Source organism: Taudactylus pleione, unplaced genomic scaffold (assembly GCF_031769625.1).
Source record: "Taudactylus pleione unplaced genomic scaffold, aTauple2 ptg000201l, whole genome shotgun sequence".
NCBI lineage: Eukaryota > Metazoa > Chordata > Amphibia > Anura > Myobatrachidae > Taudactylus > Taudactylus pleione.
The window spans coordinates 6,032,772-6,054,745 of record NW_028284603.1 but is presented as its reverse complement, the minus strand read 5'-3'; the positions used below and the strand labels follow the sequence as shown (position 1 = coordinate 6,054,745).

The following is a 21,974-nucleotide window of genomic DNA, read 5'->3' as shown; positions in this document are numbered from 1 at the left end:
ACATGGAGAGGGGGCATCCCCGGGGAGTTTCTTTATGCATAGATGTCGGATTCCCTCATACCCCATTAACTAATAAATTCGTAGTAGGATGAGAAAAGAAAGTTTGTACCAATCCAATGATTAGAGGATCAAAACTCCTCCTTTCCAGGATAGCGTAAAGATGTGGCCAAGCTACCGAATCAAAAGCTTTGAGTGTGTCAAGGCTGAGTAGCATGCCCTTCAGACCTACCCGATGAGTAGTTAATAAGAGCCTGAAAACCATCAGGTCCAGGAGAATTATGAGAGAGCAAAGCGGCTATCATACTATGGAGTTCCACCTCAGATATATCTCTAGCTAACATTTCTCACTGCTCTTGAGTCAATTAGTAGGCAATTGAGCTGCAGACAAAAGTTGTTCCTACAAATCCCCCTTCCATGGAGTGGATTGATAAAGATTTGTGTAATATGAATGAAAATTAGCTACAATCTCTCTAGTAGTAAAATGTGTTCTATTGGTTAAAGCACAGGTTCTCAAACGCGATCCTCGGTACATGTTTTCCAGGTCTCCTCACAGAATCACAAGTGAGATAATTAGCTCCACCTGTGGATCTTTTAAAATGTGTCAGAGTAATGACTGCACCTGCTAGGTGACTTGGAAAACATGAACTGTGTGGGAACCCGAGGACAGAGTTTGAGAACCACTGGGTTAAAGGATCCTTAATAGCTGTAATGAAAGATGTCCAAGCCATGGGCCAGGAGATAAGGGCAAGAAGTTTGCCAGACCTGTTGCCCTATTAATAATACATTTGTTTAGAGTAATCCAGACGAGTTCTAGCTTGCGTGGACAAAAAACAAAACAAAAAACAAACTCCAATAGTTTCTTATTCCTAAAATACTCTTCAAGGGTATCAGTAGATTGATATCGCCCAATTGTCACTGCCATCGTGTTATGGAGATCATGATATTGCTTCTTTGATTCTTTTTTGAGTGTAGAAACATATTGCAAGATGTTGCCATGCATAACAGCCTACAAAGCACTCCAGAACAAAATAGTATCTTGCCAGTGTTCCCACACTGTCATCTAAATAATTGGACCAAGACATCGTCAAGAACCTCTTAAAGTCCTCGGACTTGGCTATAATCTGGGAATCACCATAAATGATCAGCTAGAGTCAAAGAGGCATGCCACAAATCCAAGGACACTGGGACAAGATCCAAGATTAATATCTCATGGATCTCTACCGCCCGTACTGGTGTCAGTAAAGAATTTGAAAGGAGGAAAAAAAAATCAGTCCTTGACAATGAATGGTGAGCTTGCGAGAGGTGAATATATGTATGCTCTGATCTGCGTAAAAGCATCCAAGGATCATACAGTTGATGCAAAGTTTTAAGGGACTGTATATGACACCAAATATGGTGTATTAGACCTATTCACTGGAGGAGATCTATCTATAGTTGAGTCATTCACTGAGTTATATTCACCTGCCAAAATTAACTCATGCACAGTTTGATCCACCAGCAATTGAGATATCTTAGCCAAAATTGATTTGGTGAGAGGTTTGGAGTATATAAATTGACTATAGTGTAATTGCAACCTTCGACAGCCAAGTCCACTAGCAAATAACTAGCTTGTCTAAAATAGAAAAACATAAAAAATTACAATGAAGTAAGATCGCTACTCCTCGTGACTTCGATCTATAGGACGTTGACATGCATTCTCCAATCCATCTAGCCTGGAGTTCACTCATCTCCCTGTAGCCAGTGTGTCTCCTGCAGCAACACTATATCTGGGTGTAGCCGGCGTAAGTGGGTCACAAATTTCTTGCAATTAATAGGTGTATTGAGACCATCCACATTCTACGACACCAAATTAAAATGAGGGGGTACAGCAGGCCTGTTCCCAAGATATTGAAGATTTATACCAGACCTTGGAACTAACTTAATTGCCAACAGTATCCTTGAGAAGAAAAACTACAAAATTAAATTTGCAGAAGGAAAGTATACAATGAACAATAAGAAAGACAATAAAATAGTAATAATAATGCTAACAGAAGCCAGCAACTCTATGTCTTAGATACTGAACAGTTTTATGGATTGCTGCTGCTGGCTATGGAACTGTGGCATAGGCGATTGGGACATTTAGGATATGAGAAAGTACAAAAACTTCAAGAAGGGTTGGTAACAGGAATAACTAGAAGCAATCCTGATCGTCCGTTGCGTGACAGTTGCATCAAGGGTAAGGAAACCCAATGCCCTTACCGAAGTAAACGATCCTTGGTGCACACAGATATATGTGGTCCTATGAAACATGAATCATTGAGTGGATTCAAGTATTTCATGACACTAAGACAATTTTACAAGGATGACCCATGTGTACTTCCTAAGAGAAAAAATTGATACATAATATTGCTTACTACAAGAATTTAGTAGAAACTCAAACGGGTTACAAACTAAAGACTAAGATTCAACAATAAAAGGAGAGTAACAAAACCAACAATTTTTTGGTCTTAATGAGAAAATAAGGTATCAAGAATCAGCTAACCATGTAGTATACGCCAGAACAAAACGGTGTAAGTGAGCGTGCAAATCTTACTATAGTGGAATACTGAATGATGCTGGCCTTGAAAATACATTTTGGGCTGAAGCAGTTCAAACAGTGGTTTATCTAAAGAACAATGCATTCCCAGTTGCAGTGAAAGTCAAAACATCAATTGAAGTGGACCAGTAAGATACCGGACATAAGTCACTTAAGAGTATTTGCTTATGCACATATTCCAAAATAAAGAAGACATAAGTTGGACTGAAAATCACAAAACTGCATTTTCTTTGATATTGTCTTGAGAGCAAGGGATATAGAATTTGGGACATTGCTAACAAAAAAACAAAACAAAAAAAAACATTAAATCCAGAGATGTCATATTTCATGAGTCAAACTGTGAAGTGCCTGAGAAATATGTAATGCTTGAACTACATGTGAATACCAATACTTCTAGCCAAGAGACTTTAAACTTTGAAAGTCAACAGCAAACAAAGATTTCAACAAGACATAACAAAGGGAAACCCCCAAAGAAATATAGGGCTCTATTTATCAACATTATTTTTACTAAAATAATGTGAAAAAGGTTGTTTTCACACCCTTTTCACATTATTTTAGTATCACCTATTGTTATTACAGGGCAATTGGAGTAGAATTCGTAAAATTCTACTCCAACCCCTAAGTATCACTTATTTTTAGTAAAGCAGATCGCATTTCCCATAACTGTAATGGGAAATGTGGTCTGACCATAGTTACTAAAAATAAATGTGAAAAAAATACCGGGGAAAGCCCTGTAATAATAACGCCACCTGGGAGGTTACCAGGGTCTCCCCCGGTTACCGGCCTCCTGCCCTGCTCTAATGGGGAGAGCAGAGCTGGTCCCTGTAATCAGCTGTGTGGTCTAAACAGACCGCAAGCTGATTACTGTAAAAAAATAAAAAAAATATAAAAAAAAAAATTACTTACCTGACTCCAGGGACCGGTGATCGGGCCTCCGGTGATGACTCCCCTCTGGTCAGCTGGTCTCCCATAGTGCACTGCTGCCCGGTCATCAGGTGATCGGGCCCCAGTGCAGTATGGGAGATCACCTGACCGGAGGAATGGAGATCACCACCGGAGGCCTGGAGCATGCAAGTAAGTGTAAGTAAGGGAGGGGGGTGTCGTGGGGGGGGGTCTGCGATCACGGGGGGGCGGGGCTTAGCACCAGGGGGCAGGGCTTAGCGCCGGAGGGGGGGTAGCTGCGGCGAACGGTCGGCGCATGCGCAGTGATAAGGCTCCGAAGGGGATTAGCAGGGACAGAGCTTTATCGCAAGCTCTGTCCCTGCAAGGGATTTGTAGTAAATCCCTTTGATATTGCCTGAATTCGCAATGCGAATTCACTCGGTAATATCACACTACAATCTGCATTACCAATGCGGATTATAGTAAATAGAGCCCATAGTGAGAAATTTGCTAATACTGTTTTCTTAAAGCCGCAAAGTTTAGAAGAAGTAAAACATAATAAAGTGGTCCAAATGGAAGTTTGCTGTAAATAAGGAAATGACATCTGGGACTCAGACTGTTGTGAATAGTACAACGTACCGGAAAACAATTAAAAACAAATACATTTTCTGTAGAAAGCTAAATGCAGATGCCTATTACAAGGCTCGCTTTGTTACAAAGGGATTTAAACAAAGGTCCGGAATTGATTACGGTAAAGTGTTCTCCCCTGTCACAAGGTACAGTACTCTGCATTTGATAATTGCTGTATCTGCACGATATGACTTCCTATTATACCCACGAGATTTAGATTTGGAATTTCCTAGTGGTGAACTAGCTGAAGAAATTTTATGGAGTCACCAGAGCACTGTTATAAAATATTGCTTAAAGAAGGAAAGTACAGTATGCCTACTTAAGAAGTCATTATATGGCTTTAGAAAAAGTGGCAGAAGTTGGTACATAAAACTAGACATGGACTTTGAAAGATCAGAAACAGATTATTGTCTATGCCACAAAACAATAGAAGGAAAGCCATTCCTTATCGTTGTATACGTGGATGATTTGCTACTAGCTGGCCAAGAAAGTCACATTGAAAACGTAAAGAGACAAAAGTTTAAATTGAAAGACTAAGGGCACACATCCACTAGAAGTCAGGGAAACGTCTGTAATCGTGCAGTCATTAGTCAGTCTGTGATGTGCCTGCACTGAACGAGCAGTGATTCTGTGTAGGCACATTAATCATCTGCAAACATGTTGAACCTGACTATAACGTCAGGTTCAACAACATATCTGTCCGATGACTAGCGGGAGCGTGCATCGCTGATCGTTTTAGACATTTTTTTTTTAAATGATCTTCAAATGATTTTTAAACCATATTTGAATGATATCATTATCGTTCAATTGCTCAATTTAATCGTCTAGTGGATGTGTGCCTTTAGGTCCCACAAATCACCTACTGTGAATAAGAATTTTGCTAAATTTAAAAGCTAGGGCTATCAGTATAGATCATCAAAAAACATGGTATGTCAGATGCAAAACCAGTGTATACTCCTGTCTACAATAGTACAAAACTAACTAGAAGCATGTTGCCAACTACAGATTTATAGGCAAATGCAGGGGGTGGGTGACTGGGGTTCCAATTGCCTGGAAACCCCCCCCTCCCAAGCCCACAACATGACCACAATAGAAATAGTAAAATAATAATAAAGTAATAGTAATATAATAGAATGTCACTAGTGCTGCATGTTCTTCTTAGTATCACAAATTAAATAATTAGCACCCCCTGTGGATCTTTTAACATGCGTCAGCCAGTAATGAACACACTTGTGCACCATCTAAGAGATCTGGAAAACATGCACTGTTAGGGGTGCACTGCTATAGATCAATAGGGTTAATTATTAATACTGTACAATAATACACTCTCCAGTGCATAAGGAGACCAATGTGTACATATATGTCCAGGGCAGTGCTAGGTTCTTCTACTAATCCCCCAGACTCCCGGACTTGCTCCAATGCTCTGGAATGGTGCCCACATCTGAAATAAAAACATTCACCTCAGGCAGGATGGCCCTATTGCCACATTTAATCGCTAACTGTGATTGCTGGTCTTGTATATGCTGGAATTATGACACAATACACTTTGTATAATGCATATTAAAGCTGCATAAGTGCTAATAATTCCCTCTTTATTGACTGGCCACACTCACTCTAAAATCAAGCATTTGGAAATCTCCCTCTAGAAATCCTGTGTTTGCCACTGAGATTCTGAAAGAGAGGAGATGAGAACTCTCTCATACCAAAATGCAATTGGGAGTGTGATGTATATGCAAGTGTTGGAAGCCCCCCGTACATCACACATGCAGCCACGTTAACCAGTTTTCACTGAATCCTGGAAAACAGCATTGGTTAGTGGTTAAGGGGAGCATGCAGTACCTAACGAGTACTCTCTCATTAAAACTTAAGATCGCAAGGACTTGGTAAAAAAAAAAAAAAAAAAACCCCTTAAAAATATTCTGCCATGCAGATTGTGGGCGACATATGTCCTTATACTGGGTACCTAGGTGAATTAGCAGGAGCAAAAATAAGCTGTTCAAGTAAGAAATAATGAAAAGTTGCTTTATCTTCAACAGAAGCAGAATATATGGCTTTGACTGAGACAGCAAAAAGGCACTTTGGATTAAAAGTACTTTAAGTGAACTTTAAATCCTAGAGAAGAACTCAACATCCTATGTGACAATAAAGGTGCTATAAACTTGTCTGCTGTTAGTAATTAACTTATTCTCTAATGTGTGAACTATATCAAGAGTGCACAAAATATTGCCAATATACTCACTAAATGACTTACATCACAAGTGCTGAGTGCATTTCATGTAAAATGTTGGCTAAAATGTGAAGATTAATGAGGTTTGTAATTATCATTGCTTGATGATTTTATTATGTTTTGCTAAAGGAGGTCTTGAGGAAGTTTATGATGATATTTAGAAATCATAACAAGAAACATCTCTAAGCGAGGGTAGGTGTTGATGTGTAGCTACGTGCTGTCTCCTAACTGTGTGCATAACTCATCTGCCTGAACAACATCCCCAACTCAAAGGTCAGACTGATTAGACTCCAGGTGCAAAACCTGTTTACATGCCTCTATAAAAGGATCTGCATGTGCACAAGGCTCTCAATGTTATTGGAGCATCACAGTGCTGTATGGTTGTACAGTACTTAGCCCAAGAGGGATTGATAACTTATCGTATTGTCTGCTGTTTGTCTTCTATCACATGTATCCCGTTATATGTGTGGACTAACCTCCTTGCTCACACCCGCTATGTACCTACCAATTTGTAGGCATCTGCCAATAGTTGTAGCATTTTTTATAAATCTATGCCAACATTAGCCATCATAGTTTAGAATAAAATGTTAATTTTACCTCCGGGAACATGGGAAAATCCTAGAACGGTTTGATTTCCAAAGAAATGAACTGAATTCAGATTATCTAACAGGAAAGAAATATATATGCATGAAAACTTTTTAGTTTACAAACTACATATGACAAGCATGTATATCTAATGCACCCGAGATGGCTGCCTCACCTGGCACTTTCATGAGTAGGATGAACAACACGTGGAACTATTCAGTGGATATTGTTAGTCACATTCTATTTTACACTTGCACTTACAGGTATAGATAGACCTATGGGGGCCCCATAGTAAAATTTCCATGCCACCCCCCTCTTGCACCACTTAGAGTGGGGTGGGCGCTCACCTCCAGAGCCCCATGGGCGGCTTTTCATGCCCTAGTAGTGTGCTGTCCCGGTCAACTCCATCTATTTTCACGGATGCTGGGAGTTGGTGTGTCCGTGATCCGTGGATGTCCTAACAGGTTTAGCACTGCCACACTTCCTCCCAGCATCAGTGAGGAGAGACATAGCCGACGGGACAGAAGATGTGCCATGTGACTGCAGAACTACATAGCTAAGAAATTAAAAGCTGTCCATGGTGGTCAGGTGGTGAGCGCAGCATAACTGGGTGCCCTTGCCAAGGCTTATTTTTGCTTACATCAAACTCTGCATAGCCTGCAGTTGAGTAGACACGCCTTTAGAACTTTGTCTATGCGAGAACGCCCCCTTACAGCCCAGTTACGCATCTTCAGTAGTAAATGTGATGTGATCTAAATCCTTACAACCCTACATCGCCCATACATGAGTGGTCATAATTCTGGAGCTTACATAGTGTGAAAACCTCACAGCAAGGAATTGAATCCGCACTAGACAAAATATATATTGGTCTACACAGATGGATCTATAATTGGCACATAAATATTTGTTACACAAAAACCAACTCAAAGTATTCCATAAACAGAAAACCTGTATTAAATCACAAATGATGGTGGTGCTCCCCCTGAGTCAGAATACACAAAATTTGTACAAAAAGAAAGACTTTTTTTTTTATGGGGCACTCTTATTGATTTGTATGATTCAGCTAAAATATAACCTTTATTAATGTATTAGTTAAAATGAATGAGTCAAAAAATTATTTAGACAAACTAGGTTAATAATTATGCTCGGTGTATACACAGCAAAATTTTTGTTAAAAAAACATCAGTTCCGCAAATATCACTTGACGAGAGTTTAGTTTCTCTCATAAATAATGTGGCTACCCAATTCTGCCATTCCTACTAATCATCAAGTATATAGGTAGGACATGCAAGCAACAGCGAATTTTGAGTTCCACATAAGTGCACCCACATGTAATAAATTGCGTATTAAAAACTCAAAAGAAAAAAACCTTTCATACAAAACCCTTCAGTCCAGCACTAAATCATATAGGCCAGCGGAGCAAGTCTGATTTATATCAGATCACAAAACCATGGACACATAGGCCCTCATTCAGAGCTGTACGCTCTGAGCAGAGCGCACGCTCTGAATGAGGGCCGCCCTACATAAAAATGGAGCATCCTCCTGGACGCTCGTATAGCTGTGGGTCACCACCCACAGCCTATACGCACGTGCAGTTTGATGGCCACGATGGTCGTGACCATCGCGACCATCGAAACTGCGAACCGGAGCCTGCGGTTGAGGTTTTCAACCGCAAGGCCCGGAGTGATTTTGGCTCTATCAGAGCCAAAATCACTCCCACTGACATCACTAGTGATGTCAGTGGGCCGGCTTCTGACGGGAGGCGTTCCCTTGGGAACGCCCCCGTCAGGGAGGCACGCCCCCGGCACGCCCACCAAAGGGGGCGTGCTGTCAATCAACATCGACAGCACGCCCCCTTTGATCAGACACAACGAGCGAAGGACTTTCCTTCGCTCGTCGCGTCTGGCGCATGCGCACGACGGAGCTCCCTCCGTCGTGCGCATGCTCAGTGCAGACCATCGACCCACTTGCGAGCGGACAGCCGCTTGCGAGTGGGTCTGAATCAGGGCCATAGTTCCAACCTGGTTTATGACATTCATTAAATATGGGATGCAATCGGGAAACCGGCTGCCTTAATACCGACAGCCGGCTTCCCGACTGTCATATCCCAGCGAGGGTGAAATGCCGGCCGTCTAGATGTAGACGCCTGACATTTTCCCGACGCCAGGAGACAGGCGCCCGGCATCCCGATCGAAGGGATGCCGGGCGCTGCGAGCGGACAGCCTCGGGGTGGGGAGGGTTAGGTTTAGGACACCCGGGGGGGGGACTTAGGGCTAGGCACCCCCCCGGGAGGGTTAGGGTTAGGCACCCCCCCAGGGGACTTAGGGTTAGGCACCCCTAAGGAGGGTTAGGTTAGTTTATACTTACCTTAGGGACGAACGGGATTTCCAACGCTGTCGGGCTTCCGCTGCTGGGAACTCTGCTTCTGTCGGCCTGCCGATGCCGGGAATCGAACCATGCGGCCGGCGGTATTTCGTACCGATTCCATTAAATATACAATGACTTTTTATACTTGTGACATGTATCACTTTTGCTGGTAACTGAATAACTAGTGTTCCCAGTATATGATCATAGGATTTAATCCTGTTTATAGGAACACAATTATCACATCCATATATCAATTATAAACATGAGCTGCGGTGTTCGATCTCTCAGCAACGGTGTCATATGTATCAATTTATACAGCGAAAGCATGTGTTTGTGCGTCAGTGTTAAATCCTCCAACTACTGTCCGTATATCAATTGCCACAATATTATTAGAAAGTGAATAAAGGGAAAAGGAAATAACAACCTCCACTCTCATGGCATCTGATCTAATCTCAGCATGCCCGTAGATATAAACATAACGTCAGAATATAAAACATCAGACCACACATGCTAATGAGTGCTCTAATTGAGATAGGACTCTGAGCTCTCGGTTCCTGTATCACATGAGATTAATGCTCGTTTAGTGGGTGTAGGTATTGGAACAAATGCATCTCACCGTCTAATAAGTCGCAGTGTCTGCAGGGCTGGTTCCCGTGTCGGCTGGTCCACTTATGTGGAACTCAAAATTCGCTGTTGCTTGCATGTCCTACCTATATACTTGATGATTAGTAGGAGTGGCAGAATTGGGTAGCCACATTATTTAAGAGAGAAACTAAACTCATGTCAAGTGATATTTGCGGATCTGATGTTTTCTGAACAAAAATTTTGCTGTGTATACCCCGAGCATAATTAACAGTTTGCCTAAAAATTTTTTTGACTCATTCATTTTAATACAGGTTATATTTTAGCTGAATCATACAAATCAATAAGGAGTGCCCCATAAAATAAAAAAAAAAGTCTGCTCGCTCTCCTTTTTGTACGAATAGTGGGAAAACCTGCAAGATACACTACGCACATGTTCAACGCAGATCAGCCCCAAAATGTACCGTTTTTGTGCTCCTCATGCATTACAACTGCTGCAATAAAATAGTGGTTCCATGATTTACTAAATATCATAATGCCCATTTAGGAGTACAGGCAAAGATTTAAAATACAGTTTGTGTCTATCTTGTGGTCATTCATCTCATGGCCATTTGCACAGCTTCGCCAACCACCAAAAAATAATAATAATGGTGCTTACCTAAACGGTCACTCTTTGTTTGACCGACTTCTTTTTGGTAAAAATCAAGATCAGAATTTGTATGGTAGGCGTAAGTGCTCTTTTCTTCTGCAATTATAGGTCTTGTGGTGATTGCATCATCTGCATATGTTGAGGTTTGCCATTTATTATTTGGTAGAGGTAGATATTCAGGATCTGTAGTTAGATTTACGGCCCAAAGCTGCAACTCTCTTGTAGGTTTTGTAATAGATTCTGTAAGTATATAGTCTCGTGTTTTTATAGTTTGTGTTTCTGTGGCTTGAGTTGAAGCATTTTGAATGGTGATAGACATCTGGTTTACATTTTCTGTAATTTGAGGGGCACTTTCAGAAAATACAGTTTCATTAGGGAATTCTGGTCCAATCTGAGAATTGCCCATAGGCAGTATTTGCTGATCTGATATGATCACAGAACTTTTTGGAGACAAAGTAAAAAATGGTTGTTTAACAGATGACAGAGGGGTTGAGTGAGGCCTATGTATATAAAAGCCCAAGACAGAACTATGGAGTTTATAATGGGTAGAATGAAATGCAGGAAATATGGTGCCAGAAGTAACAAGTTGAAAGGCTTTATATTTTTCCTTATGATAAGGATCATTAGCCATTTGGCCAGCTATGTCATTACTCAATGACTTGGTGCTTGCATAGCTTGCTACAAAAGGTCGTCCTGTTGAAGATTGTTGAGGAAAACCAAGTACACTGAATTCCGAAATTTTGGGAAGTTCAGTAGCATCAACAGCACTCACATGTGAGATTGATGTGAAATCAATATGAGCCTCACTGAGATATGGCCTCTTTGGTTGCTCATAAGAGGGAGCTACACTGGAATGTGGCATCTCCGGGAGATCAACAGAAAAGACTAAACTGGAATGTGGCATGTCCGGGAGCTTAACAGAGGTGGTTACCATGAGATATGAAGTATCCAGGAGTTCAGACGTGGCCACACTGGGATGTGACATCTCCAAGAGCTCAATGGAAGGGGCAATGATAGGATGTGCCACCTCTGGTAGCCCATCAGAGAATGCTAAACTGGAATGTAGCACGTATGGAATATTTCCAGAAGAGGCTACGCTGGAATGTGGCATGTGCTGGAGTTCGACAGAAAAGAATACACTCTCCATGAGTGTCACAAAGGGAGCTACAATGGGATGTGAAATTTCTGGAAGCTCAATGGCTACACTGGGATGTAGCATCTCTGAGAGCTCAACAGAGGGGCCTACAATGGGATGTTGAATTTCTGGGAGCTCAATAGAAGAGGTTAAATTGGGATATACCTTCTCCAGGAGCTCGACAAAGGGAGCAACAATTGAATGTGGCATCACTGGGAGCTCAACGGAGGAGGCTAGACTGGGATGAGGCATCTCTGGGAGCTCAAAAGTGGTGGCTACAATGGGAGGTGGCATCTCTGGGAGATCAAAAAACTCAGCTATACTGGGATGTGGTATATTCAGAAACTCAACAGAGGGATCTGCTATAGGATGTTCCATCTCCAAAAGCTCAATAATGGGTGCTACACTAAAATGTGGCATCTCTTGGAGCTCAACAGAGGTGGTTATACTGGGATGTGGCATATCCAGGAGCTCAGGGGGAGCAGGATTTTCCATTACCAGAAGCTCAATAAGGGTGGTTGCACTGGGATGTGGTATCTCTGTGAGCTCATCAGTCTGGGCTACACTGAAATGTGGGATCCCAGTTGTGTGTGCTATGCTGAAATGTGGGTCATCAACAAGTTCAATAGCATGGGTTATATTGAAATGAAACATCTCAGAAAGCTCAGTGGTGTGTGTAATATTTACATATGGTGTCTCAGGGAACAATTGATATGGGGCCACTTTGGATGCCCAAATAGTTTGGGACATGACTTCCCATGTCCCCACATGACTTGGTTCTAGGTTTCCTGATGTCCAGCTAGCTGTGTGCTCTTTATGGTCAGCAGCCTCATAAGTAGGTGAGGCTACTGGCCACAATATTGTAGAGGTGTCATAGGCTGGTGAAAAGCTATGTATTAGTGTGCTTGAAATATCCTTATGCAAGTCTCTTTCATGACTGACCAGAATTTCATTCACTTTGAAGGCTGAACGGTCATCTTTGGTGATTGTATGAAATATTTTGCTGATGGAAGATTTCGTAAGTGCAGAAGAATACAGAGGAGACTCATGTGTTGGTTGATATTCAGGAACTGTAGTTAGAGCAACACGGGTGGATTTATTTTGTTTACTGGTCATCAATAAGGAATCCGAACCGTGAGTGATCTGTTCAAAGACTGGGTCATCAAAGACGTAGTATCTTCCTTTAAAGTAATTTTTTGAACCACGAAGTGAAAAACTTCTCCAGAGTAATACAACATTGACTGCTAAGGCCTGAGTGGCGAACACATGGGTATGCTTATTCCAACAAGCATACACAATAGAGTTTTCTACAGATGATGACACGCCCTCAAATATGATTTCATCATGGTTCTCCCTACAGTCTTCATTTGTCCTAAATTCAGTGATGTAGATAACAATGTGTTTTCCTGGAGCAGCCAATATAGTCCAGTTACACCACAGATTGACATCTATATTCCCATAAAATACTGGGGGAGAAAATGTTCCAAAATCTCTGCTGAATTGGACATGGCAGCTTCTTGCAGGCACAAAAGCCAGCATCGAAGATGGGATAAATGCTAAAAGCCAAAAAAAAAAAAAAAAACAAGTGTTGAAAAGAAACATGAACACTTTATTAGCAACATCTATGTAATGTGGAGCAATTAACATTTTAAACCATTTATCTCGACTCCACGAGATCTGCAGAGCAAATTGCAGCAGAATCAAAGTTTCAATCTCCTGCCCAATTTGTTCCACCTTTTTCTTTTAAGCACAACTTTTTTATATAGCTTTTTAAAACAATATACAAAACGAGATGGTGTAGTGATACAGAAGGGAAAATGGGAAGAGGGGGTACACTGTAGGGAGATGTATTCTAATAATGCCTGATTTAATGGTGATGGTCTCTGGGGTACAGTAAGCAAGGACACTTCAGCTATCATTATGTGAGAGTGGGTGCATGTACAGTAAAAGGGTTGGGAGGAGCTGGGAAGAGAAGAACAAAATTGGGATGGAAGGTAGGTAATTAAGAGTCAGCCAGCTAAATAATATTGTTTGGGAGCGATGTATCATTAGAGAGAGATAACGTGGAGAGGTTGCCCAAACAAACCAATCAGCTTCTAACTACAATTTATCTAGCACATGACAGTTAGAAGTTGAATGGTTGCTTTGGGCAACTACCCCAATTTTGCGGAGATGTATTAAACCTTGGAGAGAGATAAAGTACCAACCAATCAGCTTTTAACTGCCATTTTACAGGCTGTCTGTGAAAAAAAAAAAAAAAAAGACAGAAGTGGATTGGTTGGTACTTTTGGGTCTATGTACTAAGCCTTGAAGAGATAAAGTGGATGGAGATAATGGGCCGTAATCATTTAGTTTTGCACCCACGATACTTTTTCGCATGCCAGACTTTTCACCTACATCGCGTATCGTAGCTGTGGAGACTTAATGCTCGTCCCCACGACTCACCGTATTCAGTTCCAAAAGCAGCGAAAACGCAACCCGGCGAATGCAAAACAGGTGAAAAATGCTGTCAGAGTTGGGGAAATCAGCTTGATACCCCCTAAAAGATGCACTAACATTGGGAATCAATGTACATGCCCCCGATTAGCCCTAATAAAGCTATTTGGGGTACTTAAGGTGTGTCAATATCTTCTCATTAGTGTCTTTGCACAAGTGGTGAAGAATAGCATTAAGCAGTTTTGTTTGGTGAAAATAAGTAGTCCTATCAAATTTGGGGTACTTGAAAATGGGTGCAAGCATGGTTTAAAGTCGCTAAAGTAAAGTTTAATGAAACGTAAAAAACGCACCTGAAGCAAGCACCTGCAATAAAAAAAAAAAAACACCTCACCCATCTATTTCACTACTTTTTAAGTTTGTACCTCCACTTTGCACTTTTTTTGCCCCCATTTTCAAAGTGCTTCTTTGGGATGTTCCTCACTTTTTTTTAAAGGTTTTGTTGACACAGTTATCCTCTGGGGGCTGTCCCAAGGGTACTGAGAGGTTTCCCCACCCTTGCACCCCAAAATAACGATTTTGCATTTTTTTCGACACATTCATAGGCGAATCTTTTTCGCCTATTACATTGCGTTGTGTTTTTGCGCACGCGAAAAGAGTTTGCAATTGAATATGGAGATAAGTTTCCACCTGGCGAAAAGTCTCAATCGGCGATACTTTTTCACGGATTCAGACTTTTCGTGGCTAATTGAATCTGGGCCAAAGTATCAACCAGTCAGCTGCTGTCACTTTACAGGCTGTGCATTTGAAAAATGACAGTTAGGAGCTGACTGGTAAAGTGGATGGAGATAAAGTACCAACCAATTAGCTCCTAATTGTCATTTTTCAAACGCACAGCCTGTAAAGTGACAGGAGCTGACTGATTGATACTATCTCAGTCCACTTCAAGGTTTAGTACATAGACCAACCAATCCGCTTCTGTCATTTTTTTTTTTTTTTTTAAACCCGGCCTGTAAAATGTCAGTTAGAAGCTGATTGATTGGTACTTTCTTCACTTTATCTCTCTCCAAGGCTTGACACATCTCCCCCTTAGTATGTTATGTTAATGGGCGGGATGCACGATGCATTGCATTGAGGATGCAAGGCATCCCACCACTCTTCGCATGCATGCTGGTGTTACTGTTGCCGGTATGCATATGGAAAAACACAAAGGACAGCTCTCTTGTCCCTCTGGACATGCGTAGAAGGACACACGTGGCGCAGGGTGGGATCTGATTGGATTCCTCCCAGTGGGGCTTTGCGAATAGAAGACCATAGGCTTCTATAGGGAAATGCCATGTGAAGATGGCATTGCCCACAGCATCAAAGACCCAGAATGTATCGCATTCTGGGACTTGATGAATATGAGAAATGCAGTCATTGTAGGGGGTTTGACCACATATCTGAGGTTAGTGCATCTGAGACATAGTGAGATTCCATTCAGCTGATGCAAGGATCTGCAGGCGGATCCATCAGAAACTGACTTCCCTACCCCGTAGGTAGCGTTAGATGTACATATGCCCATGACATTGACAAGTCATGGTTCCATGCAATCGTATGGTCGCCGCCCAATCCCTGCCCCAACATGCCCTATTTCACGGAATGACAGGAGACAGATCCATCCAAGTTCCGTCTGACTCAGAATAGGAAGTACATGTGCAAAAATGTATACATTTGCATCTGCACACGCGCTGTATGCTGAACCTCGCCATCTGTGTCCATCCGATCCCAAGTCTCAGCTAACAATTCACCCAGAAACTTGAAGGTTTAGACTAGTACCAGTCCATTACTAGGAAATCTAACAGAGTAAATGCCGTTTTACCCCCTTAAACTGGTCCTGTGTAACCCCTGAAATCAAGAGACCAGATTTATTTGAATATACATTATGATGTTGTGGACTGAGGTGAAAAATTTTTGAATTGATTTTGAAATTTAGTGCACAAAGTAAGAACATACCCTTACCTACATGGAAACGGCCTTTATCAGCCACAGCCTGATGCTCCTTTGAGGGAAGAAATAAAACAATTAAATCATTAAATTGCAGTGTCTACAAAGTCAATAGTGTATCATCTGTCCTCATACACAAACAATTCATTTGTAGCCAAAAACACACACACACACACACACACACACACAACGAATGGCCCCAAGCATCACACTAAATACAAAGGGGCCACAGCAAAGCTGAACGCAAGTTGGTTTGTGGAGCGTACCTCGCGGGTTGTCGTCAGAATTTCATGCAGAGCTGGATGGAAGTGTAAATACGCATGTTTCCAGGTGCATCCTTGTGCAAAGTGCACAGTTGTGTCCTCACTAACCTATGCTCTAATTGCTCCAAAAAGCCCAGTTTGGTGGAAGATGAAAAAAATGCGACTAAGTCGCGCCATGTTTTCCATCATGCAGTATTTTATCGATTCTACATGCGTTCCACACTGCTAATGCGACATCAGCGCAAAATAAGAGCACTCTGAACACCACTAGTATCTTTGCGGTGTGCCCCAGACACTAATCTGATAAAAGGTAAGAGACCTGGGGCCGGTGTGACTAAGCCGCACCACGCATTTCGCCACACAGCTTCATGCTCAATGTGCGAATTCACACTGACACAATTGTGACAAAATGACAAATTATAAGCAACGAGCACGTTACAGTCATGTTTGTATTCAGCTGCGGTGCAAGATTTAGCTAAAAGTACCAAAGTCTGAAAGCTGCTACGCATCGCACTAGTTGGGTAAATAAGGACATATCCATAGGTGGATGCTGTAAGTGCACATTGATGAGGAGGATCGGTACTAAGCCAAGTGTACAGATTGGTGCCGTCTGGCCACACATATGCATACAACACTGAATATGGCCAATATGCGCATTTAATTCCATACAGGAGCAATTACAGACGTCTTGCATTCAACTCAGCATCAATGTCACATTGTATTTAAGCAGTTTTCAACTCGAGGCACACTACACAAGATTTTCAAATTGCCAAGGCACACTATCCGGCTATTTGGTGTGCATGACCAATGAAAAAACAAAACATTGGCTCTCACATAAAAATATACACACCACACTGGCCTCCACAGGAATAAAACACACCACACTGGCCTCCACAGGAATAAAACACACCACACTGGCCTCCACAGGAATAAAACACACCACACTGGCCTCCACAGGAATAAAACACACCACACTGGCCTCCACAGGAATAAAACACACCACACTGGCCTCCACAGGAATAAAACACACCACACTGGCCTCCACAGGAATAAAACACACCACAGTACAAGTACGTTGAGCTGACTGCCGCAGCACACTTGACAACCGCTCGCGGCACACTAGTGCGCCACGGCACAGTGGTTGAAAAACACTGGTGTATAAGAACAGAAATGATCCATCCTACTCACCGCCTCATTGTTGTGTCCAGCACTGCCAGTATAATATTCTTCTGTATGTCCAGCCAGCACAAGGAAAAGCAAGAGATGATAGAACACCAAGCATGGTCTCATTGCGAAGATCCTTAGAGTTCGTCATACAAAACTAGAATAGGTTACATAAAAAGGAAGTCAGCCCCCCAATGGATGTTATAAGGATATTACAAGTCACTGAGGAGGCAGGAGATCATCTCAGGACAAACGCTTTTAAGGCTCATTCACACAAGTGTAATTTTCATGCCAATTTTCCTTTTACAGGTACATGTTGTTCACTTTCCATCAGGCAACTGGATGAGCTACTTAATGTATTATAGGAAATGAGCCAAAATGGCAGAGTCCTACATCTGTGTACACAGGGCCGGTGGAAGACGGCAGGCACAGTAAGTGGCATGATGAGGGCTCCTGAGAAGCTAGCCATAGTGTACATGCGATTTATCTCAACTGACCACAGAATATCATTGTTGTGATGTATTATGTGCTTGAAGAACATTACTAATCCTAAGTCTACAAACATTGCTCTGCTTTTGCAGGTGTTCGCACATGCCCCTCTAATGAATTTTCCCACCTATATGATAAGAATCAGCCAGTAGCATGTCGGTTACTGATGCACAATAAAGCAGTATGGTGGGAGATGGGTAACTGGCCTTAAATACTTAACAAGACACCAATACAATGTAAATATGCAAAGCAGGACTGTATCAGACAAAATATTAGACATTTTCTAAAATACAAAAAAAGAAAAGAAAGATAGAAGGTGTGTGTGTGTGTGTGTGTGTGTGTAGGAGGGGAGGGGCGAGACATAGGTTTGGTTGAGGAAAAATGAAGGGGAAATGGGGGGGGGTGAGGGGCAGCAGGGGGGAGTGCTCATCACCTTAGTGCCCAGAATCGAGCATAGGAAAGTGGTATAGAGGGCAGGTACAGTGATTACCCAGGGGAGAGTGATATATAAAAAGGGGGGCATAGGGAATAAAGAAAGGGGTTCAGGCTACGTTTATATGCAGCAATTCAAGGGACTTTGACAGTTTGTCCAGAACATTAAAAAGGTTAGGGAGAAATATTGGAGGTGGTCATAGGGTTAACAGGAGAATACATGGAATCGGTATGAAATACTGCCTGGCCGACAACAGCAGAGTTCCCGGCAGTGAAAGCCCGACAGCGCTGGAAATCCCGATCGTGGATAGGTAAGTACTAACTAACCTAACCCCCAAACCCTCCTTAGGGGTGCCTAACCCTAACCTCCCCCCCCCTCCAAGTGCCTAACCTTAATCCCCCCCTTCCCCGCTGCCTAAACCTAAGTCCCCCGGGGGGGTGCCTAACCCTAAATCCCCCCCGGGGGTGCCTAACCCTAACCCTCCTGGTGGGGTGCCTAACCCTAAGTGCCCCCCAGGTGGCCTAAAACTAACCCTCCCCCCAGCGGCTGTCCACTGGCGGTGCCCAGCATCCCTTCAATCGGATTGCCGGGCACCAGTCTCCCGGCGTCGGGGAAATGTCAGGCGTCTACATCTAGACGCCCGGCATTTCATCCCTCGCCGGGATATGACAGCCGGCAGCAGGCTTCCCGATTGTATACCAAATACATGTAGCAGGAGAGAGAGAACCTTCTCCACCACTTGTAGAGCGACTTCCTTGCTCAGGGAAGCAGCTGTAGCAACCACCGTACAAAGGCTTTGCAGTGGAGAAAAGAAGGTAAGCCATTATGTACATAAACTTGCCTACTCTCCCAGAATATCGGGTGGCACCCCTGGCCACCTAGAAGTCTCACCCCCCCCCCCCCCAGCAGCTGCCCACTTATAAAATACAAGTGGGCGGTCTGGGGGAGCTGGTGATGTCATTTACGCTGAATCACGACATCATGGCCCCATCCCCTACCGCTCAATATCGGTAATCTCGGCATTGTGTATCGGGGGTAGGGCCACGATTGCACAATCATGACCACACTCACGCGTCACACCACCTAGTGCACCGACCAGGCTGCTTCCTCCTGGACGGGGCAGCCAGATTGTCAGCAAGTATAATCTGTACACATGAAATATTCATACTGCAAGGCAGAATTGTAATTTATCTAATGAAAAGGAGAGAGATCTAGGGGGAGAGGGAGAATCTGCACCAGATAGAGAGACAATAGTAGGCAAAGTGTATATAGCCTAAAACATTCCTTTAATATGGGACTATCAATACATTCAGCTGCTATGGTAACTTCAAGCAGTTTATTTCAAAAATAGGCCTTGTAGCATTTCATCTTGGTAAAATACACTATTCCTATTTGGGTATGTAAGAGAGCTAATAGTGCTGAAATCCTGCCACTTCTGTTTCTGTCTTGCAAACGGGGATAGAACAACAAATAAGAGAGTGACTGGGGCAGACTTGTGGTGGAAGGAAGGGGGCGCGCTTCTACTGCCCAATGAGCTTCCGGGTAGTCCCTGTTACATTGGTATTGCAGGAATGCTGCTCGGCACACCGAATAAGATAGCACGCCTGAAGGGAAATTAGTGCAGTGTACTGGAGACTCTACAATACCAGATAGACTCTACAGGTACTTTCCCTTGTTATTAAGTTTGGTCCTGTAGGTTTACACCCTCCTTAGATGGCATAAACCGCTTTAATCCCAAGGAGGCATTCTCACAGGAAAGAATCTTTCGCTCCCCTTCTCGACAGCTTCCAAATCTGACTGCAACTCACAGGGATAGCGGCTAGTGCTACCACTGTTCCTGCAGGTTACATTTAGTATATAGCAAGGTTATTTTTATTCAAGAATAATGGCGGCAGTGCCACGATTATCAATACATAGGCCCATAAAATTAAATAATCTTATAGAAATCACCTATTGAGAAAGTGAAATGTGTATTTTTATAGATATAAATATTTTGGTAGGTGTTGGTGCTATACAGCCATAATGGTCATGAATAAGAGGAGCAGAAATAAATACTCTTTAAAAGGTAAAATTCATCACTGTGTCTCTGGATCACGTATCTTTGTCAGAGGTTTAGGAAAACAGGAAAAGCAGCTGGAACTAGTCCGAGACGCAATAATTAATGTAATATTTCCATGGCTAGGAAAAAAACTTTTAAATTTGAAACATTATAAAATAAATAATTGACAGCACGGTTACAAAAGGCTTTTTGTCACACACCCCATGTCACCCTATGCAATATACAGATTTGGTCCCTCACTCCACTGTTTGTGAAAACGAAAAGTAAAATTGGTAATCTGGGTGTCTCAGTACCCACCTAGACCTGGGCAGTAGCCCAGGCTGTGTATTAGGTGTTCCGACTATATTCCAAGTAGACAATCAAATTTAAGCAAACATGGAAATATATTGTTAAAGGCATTCAGCTTATACAAATCCAGCTTGTGACATATGGAAGTTTTCCAGATTCACCACTCAACAACATCCAGATACAGAATACATCAGACCGCAGCCTCAGGTTTATTTGTATATTCATAAATACTTACAGAAATGAAAGACTTCCCATGTTGTGCTGCTGATGTTTGCAATGCTGTCCTAGGCTCTGCAGATTCAGCTGCTGCTAGCACACCTGAGCAGCCTAATGCAGCAGCTTAACCCCTCAGCTGCCAAGGGTTTAAGAGATCAGTTAACCCCTTATTTCCCTGCAGGTATTATCAGTGCACGGCATATCATGTTTGTTTTCTTTGATGAACCAAACTAGAAGATTCTTATTTTTCAGAGATGTCTGAGTAGAGTTACTTGGTGGTAAATGTTCCGTGGAAGCGTATGGTATTACCTGAGCTGAACAAGCAGTGCGGCTGTTCCCACTCAGCATAATATAATACTATGCCGAAACATACAGCTATCATACAGTTATAAATGGAAGTATGATGAGATGTGCCTGTGTGTTTTACTGAACATTTAAAGAACATCACTTTTCCTTTTGATAAATACAGTATGTTTCCTAAACATTTAAAAACAAAAACATTCCAAGATGCTGTATCTTTTGCACCTGCTGTTGGTATAATGCAAGAGCGCATTGTCTGATGATGAGTAGTACTAACCAAAGTGCAAGGATAGAGGACAAGCGCGCCACAAGATCCATACAGCTCTGCATACCGGCAAATATACGCATTTTTTCCCATGCACACAGGAATGCCTATATTTACTACAATCCGCATTTAAAATGTGGTTGTCGTGTGATATTTCCTAGTGAATTCGCACTGCGAATTTAGCAAATATATCACATGGATGTACTAACATCTGCATGCAGGGACAGAGCTTGCGCTAAAGCTCTGTCCCTGCAAATCCGGTCCGCACACCTCTCTCTGTATTTTTTGGAAAAAATACAGGGAGAATGTGTCTGTGTATGCGCTGTCACCGAATACCACAACACCCCTCGTGACCCCCCCCCCCCCGAAAGCACCCCCCTATGCAGCAGCTGACCTGGGTCACAGTGCAGGAGCAGGAGACCAGCTGACCAGAGCCCCAGAGGACA

At 42.5% G+C, this 21,974-nt stretch overlaps 1 protein-coding gene across 2 annotated transcripts in view; it reads right to left on the bottom strand.

Moving 5' to 3' along the window:
• The window catches only part of LOC148518174 (uncharacterized), a 54,856-nt gene extending 33,788 nt beyond the window's left edge, over window positions 1-21,068 (bottom strand). The window contains exons 1-5 of one of the 2 annotated variants that reach the window (XM_088477493.1): window positions 20,983-21,068; window positions 17,503-17,635; window positions 16,067-16,106; window positions 10,507-13,188; window positions 6,912-6,977 (exon numbers count right to left, since the gene is read on the bottom strand). In XM_088477493.1, coding sequence (XP_088333619.1) covers window positions 6,912-6,977; window positions 10,507-13,188; window positions 16,067-16,106; window positions 17,503-17,604 — 2,890 coding nt within the window. In that variant the 5' untranslated portion in view covers window positions 17,605-17,635; window positions 20,983-21,068. Of the gene's footprint in view, window positions 1-6,911; window positions 6,978-10,506; window positions 13,189-16,066; window positions 16,107-17,502; window positions 17,636-20,982 lie in introns of those variants that run through there. The other variant, XM_088477494.1, reaches the window with a different exon arrangement.
• Window positions 21,069-21,974: the final 906 nt, after the last annotated feature.